Below are 8,913 nucleotides of genomic sequence, written 5' to 3'. Positions count from 1 at the left end.
CCTTCACCAAAAAGCATCTTTTGAACTTAAAAAGAATTTCTAAACATAAATTTATTAAAATATGTTAAGAAAGGAAGAGTGTGGTGTAACAAGAAGACATGTAGAATCTGGTAATAAGCAACAAAAAATGGGAACATCGTAGAGTCTGAATATGTATTCGAAACCTCCATTTGGAACTTTGGAATGTTATGCTAACAGAAGATACATATGTAACCCGGCTTAAGTTAAGGATAACGTTTTGGGAGAGGCAATTCAATTTTTTAATTGTGATACATACATATAAATAATAGGCTAATGATTGTACACTTCAGACTTGACAAATACTTGGTCATGGCAAATTTCTACAAAGAAGATGGTGGGCTTTTATGGATTTAAAGCTACTGTACAAAATAATTCAATTCATTCAGTTTATATATATATATGTTCTAATGCTGCCTCCTACTAATATTTTGTTGCAGGAGTTTCAACATCCATTTCAGAAACGCCCCCTACTCATTACACAATCAAAATTCAGTCACTTTCTCTTCTAAAGAAGAACAATATTGAGAAATACACCTCTCCTTATTTTGAAGCCGGCGGATATAAATGGTGCAGCAAATTTATCCTAGCTACTGTAATCTAATTAATGTAACCACTCTCTTCAGTTTTAAATTTTGTAAGTTATGCAGGAAATTGGTGTTTCATCAAAATGGAAACAAAAGCAAGAATAAAGCAGGGAAGCATGTTTCTGTGTATCTGATGATGGCGGATGCAACCTCACTAGCACCTGCAGGTTGGGAGGTCCATGTTGGTTTTCGGCTGTTTTTGCTTGATCACAACAATGACAACTACTTGGTCCTCCAAGGTCTCAGTTCTTAGAAATACTTCAATTTCTTTTTTTACACATAACAAAGGAAAAAGAATCAAGTCTTCTTAATTACAACAACAGATACATTTACTGGAAAGGGAAGAAGATTCCATGCTATGAAGGTGGAATGGGGATTTGATCGATTCATGAGTCAAGAAGCTTTCAACAATCCAGAAAATGGGTATGTTGTAGATGACACGTGTGTCTTAGGAGCAGAGGTATATGTCCGTCAAGAAAAGTTCCGAGGTAGACAAGACTGTCTCTCCATGGTGAAAGACCCCATTAGCTATAAGCACACCTGGAAGATCGACAAGTTCTCTGCTCTTACTGCAGATTGTGTAGACTCTAAGACCTTCATGGTAGCAGAACAAAAATGGTACAATCACTCGTTTCCTTTATTCAAACAGGGTAACTAAATATCTGTTGTATACATAATGGATATCTGTATCTATGTATAAACTTGAACAGGAAGATACAGGTATACCCCAAGGGCAAAGGGAGTGGTACAGGCAACCATCTATCACTATACTTGGCATTGGCAGAACCAACCAGCCTTTCTCAGGGTAGTCAAATATATGCAGATTTTACAATGCGTATCCTTGATCAAGTTAATGCCCAACATGACTTAGGCAAAGGTACTTAACAGCAGTCGAGAACTTTAAAAGTTAATGATGTAAAAATGTTGAAAAGATTAATGGATCATTACTATGTAATCATGATGTATACTACTTTTGGTTGCAGCCAACTATTGGTTCAGTGGATCACAGACGGTTTGCGGATGGCCAAGATTTATATCAATTGGGTATTTCAGTTTGCCAGGAGCCGGCTTTCTGGTCAGGGACACTTGTGTTATAGAGGCTGAAGTCACTGTGCATGGGGCTACTACTAATAAAATTATGCTCTAATTAGTACAAAGAATTTGATCATGACAGCAATTATTGTTGAGAGAATATTTTCTCTACTGTTTGGACAGTCCAGATAGAAGAACATTGAAGTCATAAGTCTCATTCTGACAAATTGATCTGCCTGTATCAATCATGCCAATTTGGCATGCCATGCTAGTCCTGGTGTTCTTTCTCATACAAGTAATGCAAATGAACTACTACTATTTGGAATTTAAGCCCATTATTTCTCCGTTCTTGTTGTATCAATTAGTATTTGTTTAAAGTGAGGAAAATGATGCAAGAATGCCCTCTCCATTTCTCTTGACTTAGGATAGTGCATTTCCTAGCTATCACTTTATTTCTTTCGAGCAATTTCTAGTATGGAAGTGAAAAGGAAGACCCTCAGAACTAAAAGTAGAATTTACTTTACAACATACTTTAAATGTTCTCTCAAATACTAAAATAAATATTAAGTTTTACATTAAAAAAAAAAATTGGTAAAGTAATCAAATCATATTAGAAAAGCATCAAGAAGATGCAAAGGTTACAAGAGAGCAAAAGAAGCTGCTTCAAACAAAACATGAAGCAAACTTACCTGTAAAACAGCCAAAAAAATTCCCTGAATATTCTACTAAGGTAAAGACAGGGAGGGAGCTAACAAAATTCAAAAAGTTATCCACACTGTTTACAGGGAAGAGAAAGTGCCAACTGAATAAACATTCCAAACATAGGAGTCGAGATTCCATCAAAGCATATGTTATTTCTCTCCTTCCAGAGACACCAAAAAAAACCATAAATGAACACGATACATAGAGAGTCCATTACATAAATTCTGGGCTAATTATCTAGATAGTCCATTAAAGTTGGAACACCTTTGATTGACAAAAGTGTGGCTTGTGTATACAAGATGCTGATGTGGCAAACCATTTCACGTCAATTTTGAAGGCATAAAACCTCTTTCTCAGCTAAATTTATTAGTATTTTTCATACTTCATCCCCTCCTCTCTCCCATGTGTTCTTCCTAAAATCCCCCTCCCTACTCTTGTTCCATAGAATCCATCTTATAAAACCTCAATTGTAGATATTAATTAAGTAAATAAAAGTGTGCTCTCTAACATGTTATGATATAATGAGATGGTCACACATTTCAATACGGTATCATAGCTAGTTTATGCAATTGAGTTAGACCCAAAATCTCTTTCTTAACATGGTATCAAAGTCTACCCATCCCAATTTTTGGTTTACCCTATTTTAGGGTCTCAAATTATATTGTAAATGCTCTAGATATCCAGACTTGGAAGTGCAGGGGGGACTAGAAGATCCACATCAGTTGTGTGATGGGTAGTTGGTCCTTCGAATTTTCCACTTCATGAGCCAATTTTTGGATTGAGTCAAATCAAAGGTCCATTTCTTAACAATTAATATAACAAAGTAAGAACGTGTTAGGATCCAATTTCAAAGAAGGTAAATGTACTTCCCTCAAACTTCTATTAACTTCAAACAATAGTTGTTTAGCCACAAAGGAGAACTTTATAATGCCTCTCGCAGCTGTTACACTACTGAGAGGGAGTTTTTTCTCTATGGGAGAAGGTGCATCTTCCATGTTATTTTTGAGAAGATGTATGCTTCATGTTAGTTTCCCTTTGCGGGGAGAAGGTGAATCCTCCATGTTCCCGTGGACGGGTTTCTTGTAGCTAATGAATTTCAGTTGCTTTTGGCAACACAAACAATACTCTCACCCCCCAAAAAAACATAAACTAATAAATGATAACAAAGAGAGGAACTACTTACCAAGAAATCCATTATATTAAACATTGGAAAAAGCCCCAGAAACTTGAAGTACAGGGAGAGCAGGGCACAACCTGCTTGAACTTCAAATAACAAATTTTATTCACATACCAGTTCAGAATTGGGAGAAAAGGATGGTCCTGATGCCAAAAGTTAGAAACCAATAATATAAACAGAAAACAAAATATCCATTTCAATTTGATGTACACCAGAAATAATCATCAGTAATAAGTGTTTAGTAATACATAGGTCACCTCTTAACTTCATAAACTCAATGACAGTGGACAATTATTAGTTTCAGAAAAACAGCTAGATGATCTAGGCAATCTAAGTTCTATATAAAACAAACAAAAGATGTAGCTTGGATGCTTGTTCACAGATATTGCATACTTAGCTTTCAAGTAGGCAGCAGCTCTAGCTTTTCTTCATCATTGTGGCTGTCATTGGAGTGAATGGCAACCATCATGAGCTTTTCTTGTTCCAAATCATAAACTTTGTCTGTCATGCCTTCTTTCTGGTATGCATTAATCATAGTAGAGTAAGTCATGAAATCAGGTCGACATTGCTTATCTTTCATTCGCTTGAAAACCCTCTCCATCTCCATTACGTCCTCGGCCTTTGCACACGCATAAATAACAGAATTGAATAAGGAAGTGTTTTCAGGGATCTCCAATTTCCCAGCTAACTGGACAGTGTTGATCACCTTATGAAAAAGGCCTGCATTTGCATATCCCCTGATGAGACAGCAAAAGGTCTTGGTGTCAGCTTTCATCCCTTCGGCACGCATTTGATCAAAGGTGTATTCCATATGCTTTGCCTCACCTGCATCTGAGAACGCCTCAATGACATTATTGTATGTTGATGTTGTCCATAGAAATGAGAGTTTACGCATGTACTCCATTACAGATGACATTTTATCATACATCTTTTTCTTCCCATAAGCACCAATGAGGATATTAAATGTTCTCGTTTCAGGCTCAATCCCAAAATTACGGATTTTTTCATACCATCTCTCCATCATTTCAATCAGCCCCTTGTTGCCAAATATGCTCAGGATAGTGTTCATAGTCCATACATCAGGTTTACTGTCAGCACTCTCTAGCATCCCTAAGAGCACTTTCTCCATTTCTGCATACTTGCCTGCTCTACCATAACCACTCAAGACTATATTCTGAGTGACGGTATTAGGAACTATGGAACGATCAACCATTTGTTCATAAAGTAACTCAACCAAATCAAATCGGCCAGCATCTACACATGCCTTGATTAATATACTATAGGTGTAAACATCTGGTTGACAATGAGGTAGGTCAATCATGGCATGAAGAAGAGCAAATGCCTTGTCAAGTATGTTGCTTCTACAATAAGCACCAATCAAGGCCGTATAAAGTTCAGAAGTAGGTTCGAGTCCCTCTTCAATCATTGAATCAAAAAGCTGTTGAGCCTGTCCTGGTTGCCCACATCTTCCAAGAAGAACAAGGAGCCTCATGTAAGTACCTTCTTTTGGTTGATAAAAAGGTTGCTTCTTTAACATCTCAAATACCTAGAGGTACAAAAGTATAGTCTGACTTAATCCATATGTTTACAAGTAGAAAAAGTAAAGACAGTTAAAGTTTCCACCCACTACTCAATAAATTGGAAAATTGAGTCTATGCCAAGCCAAAGAATCAAGAGAATGCAGTCACTTACGGCTGGCAAACAATCATTTACTACCTCAAACAATTTCACTCCAACAATTAAAAATTGAGTTGTATATGTATCCAAATTGATTAATAAGAAATTTTATAACAATGCTTTCAAAAACACATTTATTTTATTTGATAATAAATAAAAATAATAATTTTATAATATACTAAAAATAATTATTAAAACTTAATAAGGTTCGGACAAATTGGGTTATGACCAGCATTTTAGCCAACTCATTAACCCAAATAACTCAAGATATACATTTATCACCTCTACCTAGCGGCGGAGTTAGAATTTTTAGCGAGAGGTGTCAAAATATAAAGTAAAAATATATAAGCAGGTATAGAACACACAAACTTAACCAGTTTTTGCAAAACCTTAACCACACCACTATATATATTATAAATAAATTCAACGATCCCCCTAATTAAATGAAAAAGAAGACCTGAAGGGCTTGTTGCCATTGCTTTTTATCAATGCAATCAGAAAGAGCTTCAGGAACAGTATTGACCCAAGGATTGGCGGTATTCTTTCTATGGACTTTTTTGTTAATAGGGGTCCCCCTCCCCTTCTTGTTGTTCAGGTGGGAAACGGAAACTTCAGAGAAACCTGGGTATTCACTTTCTTTCCACTGTTTCTTCTTCTCAAATGCAATCCTAGAAGAAGAGGTTGTGGCGGCCACAGCGCAACAAAGGAGGCCGACGCCGGCGCCGGCGCCGGTGATGATACGACGGCGACCACCAATAGAAGTTGGAGAGGGGATAAGCGAAGAAGAGGAAGATAAAGTAAAGGAAGTTCTCGTCATTCCTCTACTCTCTCATGTGAAATGGTAGAGCTCCACTCTCAAAATATCTCCTGCAAAATGCTCCCTTTAATTGGATACATTTTGTGTTGTTTTCCCTAATTATATATACCATACTAGATATAGGAGTGCACGGGCCCAACATATATTATTCGTGATATCTAAATTATGTGATATAGATGAAAATCTATATATCTATATAAATCTGAATCTAGAATCACTGATGTGGCATGCCTCTGTAAGGGCTAGAAAAATATTCATCTTTTTTATGGATTTTTTGACCATTTTTCAATTTTAAAATACAAAAAAAAACACTTAAATATTGAAGATAGTCACAATTAAAGTCATTCAATTATAATTACTCTAATGGACGTTATCTATCTTTTTATATTCGTATGTTACTAATTTGCTAACTATAAATACTAAAGCAAATGTCATATACTGCACAACATTCTGTCTTTTTCATTCATAATATCCTTTCAATTTTTCTTCTTTTTATTTTGCTTCTTTTCATTTGAAACTCTTTTTCCAAGAAGTTTCTTTCTTCTTTTTCCCTTTTTTTTAATTGTTTTTTTATTTTAATATTATTAGTGTTGTCTCCACAATTATTATCTTTGTATGTAATTTTCATGCCTAATTTTGATTTGTTAGAATATGGGAGAGAGCAACATATATAGGACCTTATTTGTGAAAGGAACTCGTCAGAATCAAGCTTGAAGAATATCAATCATTAGCGATATATCAAACTAACTACATGTATTTTTCTGTTGCAAACTTGTATACAGTTATAGTGTGAATTCAAATGTAACAAATTTTATTTTTCTAGGATAAATGCCCTGTTTTAAATTTAAGAAATAAAATATTAAATTTTACATCAATTTATTATTATTATTATTATTATTCACAAACAAAACCTCTCTTTATACGATTTCTAAATGCTCCCAAAATAAGTAACATATTAAAAAAATAATAATTATTTCTTTCATCCCAAAACCAAAATGGTATATGAATAAAAATAAAATACTTAAAGAATATTCTTGAAGCTCCTCACACTTCCTATAATTTTTTTAGTTTTGACAAAGCTTTCTTCTCTTTGACCAGAGAGATTTCTTTAATATAAGAACTCTTTGTGTAGTATAAATCAGTTGATTTTCTTTATCTTTTTTGTTGAATTTATAGAGACCTAATGGAGTTATCATAATGATAGGAGACATTGATTTTCGAAACATGATTTTGGAGATTCTGGATAAAAATAATCAAAAAGGAAGGAGAATTGAATTAATTACCCAAAAAAGGATATAATTAGTAAGACATATTTTATTTACCTAGGATAGTCATTCTAACAATAATATAATAAGGAAATAAGGAGAAAAATCAAAAGGGGAGAAAAATGTTATTAGGTTTTATAGTATTTCTTTTTACAAATATCCAAATTTATTTTAAAATCGGAGTTATAAATGCATAATTTAATTAAGATAAATTAGATTATAAATCCTTTTGAAACTGAAAAAATATTTGGATGAATTAAATTTTTAGAATAGTGTAACTAGGGTTACTTGAGCCACAACAAATAAATCAAAAATTATACTTATAAAAGAGGATGGTATTAATATTTGATGCTTTTAGCTTTTAAAATGTGAAATATATTTATAAAATTGGTAAATAATAAGTAATACCTCTCAAATACTCAAAATTTAATTTAAAATCGGAGTTATATATGCATAATTTAATTAAGATAAATTAAATTATAGATCCTTTTGAAACTGAAAAAAAAAATTGGATAAATTAAAATTTTAGAATAGTGTAACTAGGGTTACTTGAGACCCAACAAATATATCAAAAAATATACTTATTGAACAAGGAAGATGATGGTATTACTTATTGATGTTTGATGTTTTTAGCTTTTAAAATATGAGAGATAGTTAGAAAGTTGAGAAATAACAAGGAAAATAATAAGTAACACTTCTCTTTCATCAAGAATTTTATCCTCTTTTTTTTTAAAAAAAAAAAGTCATATTTCTCATAATTCACATTTCTCCATCTTCATTATTTTCACTCTTAATTAGTAGTAGTCATAACTCACATTAAATTATCGTAGTTATTAAAAAAGTTATTTACATATCATTTAATTTTAACAATAAGAATGTGTATGCAATTTATATTATGTTGACACTAATAAGAACTTATACTAACAATTAATATGTTAAGAAAGAAAAACAGAACAAGGTGAAGAAAAAGAAGAACAAACAAAAGTCTAAATATATTTATTTTTACTTCATATAACATATATAACCATATTATTATTTATATACTTTTAGTTATACTAAGATAATGAACTCGATTGACACATCATTTTATCATTTGAGAAGATTTATTAACAAGTGATAAAAAGTTTGAGAAATTGTTATCATTTATAAATTTTTAATATTTTCGAATTATCTAAAATACCTATAATTTTTTGTTCATTCCACTAAGTCAAATTCGAATATTATTGTAAGCCACATTTTATATGAAAGCTAACATATTAAAAATTTATTGAACATAATTTTGATTGTTGAATGAAAATCAAATCAAATAGGAGCATTTTTTTTTAATATAGTTTATAACATTTAAAGTGTTTTTATTTTAAAAAAAACTGTAATTATAAATTGACTTTTCAATTAATAACAAATTTATAAAATGCAATTCACATCGCATGAAGAGCGGACAAGTTTACTAGTTAGAGAGTAATTTCAAATTTTTATTGGAGTTGTTATTTATAGTGATTTAAATTTTTTTTAAAATAATATGCATTACTCCCACTATCCCGATTAAAGTGGCACACATAGGATTTTAAGAGGCAACCAAATTGTTTATATATATATATATAGGATTTTAAGAGGCAACCAAATTGTTTATATATATAT

The 8,913-nt window shown here is 32.4% G+C and overlaps 2 protein-coding genes across 3 annotated transcripts; one reads left to right on the top strand and one right to left on the bottom strand.

Moving 5' to 3' along the window:
* The first annotated feature begins 323 nt into the window (after positions 1-323).
* Positions 324-1,985, top strand: LOC102601751 (uncharacterized). Its single transcript, XM_015309374.1, has 6 exons — positions 324-355; positions 459-588; positions 669-844; positions 929-1,223; positions 1,316-1,482; positions 1,589-1,985. Exons 1-6 carry the CDS (start codon positions 331-333, stop codon positions 1,750-1,752), a joined length of 957 nt encoding a protein of 318 aa, XP_015164860.1. The 5' UTR covers positions 324-330; the 3' UTR covers positions 1,753-1,985.
* Positions 1,986-3,675: 1,690 nt separating this feature from the next.
* Positions 3,676-6,090, bottom strand: LOC102581788 (pentatricopeptide repeat-containing protein At3g06430, chloroplastic-like). Of its 2 annotated transcripts, XM_015309053.1 has the most exons (3): positions 5,651-6,090; positions 4,223-5,062; positions 3,676-4,135 (listed from the first exon to the last, which is right to left on the bottom strand). In XM_015309053.1, exons 1-3 carry the CDS (start codon positions 6,008-6,010, stop codon positions 3,917-3,919), a joined length of 1,419 nt encoding a protein of 472 aa, XP_015164539.1. In that variant the 5' UTR covers positions 6,011-6,090; the 3' UTR covers positions 3,676-3,916. The 2 variants fall into 2 exon arrangements, with proteins under 2 accessions (XP_015164539.1, XP_006337965.1); XM_006337903.2 differs by having other exon boundaries at positions 3,676-5,062; positions 5,651-6,089.
* Positions 6,091-8,913: the final 2,823 nt, after the last annotated feature.

The sequence above is a fragment of the Solanum tuberosum genome, unplaced genomic scaffold (genome assembly GCF_000226075.1).
Source record: "Solanum tuberosum cultivar DM 1-3 516 R44 unplaced genomic scaffold, SolTub_3.0 scf00001, whole genome shotgun sequence".
In the NCBI taxonomy this organism is placed as follows: Eukaryota; Viridiplantae; Streptophyta; class Magnoliopsida; order Solanales; family Solanaceae; genus Solanum; species Solanum tuberosum.
The sequence above is the reverse complement of the archived record's forward strand: the minus strand, read 5'-3'. Positions and strand labels throughout refer to the sequence as shown.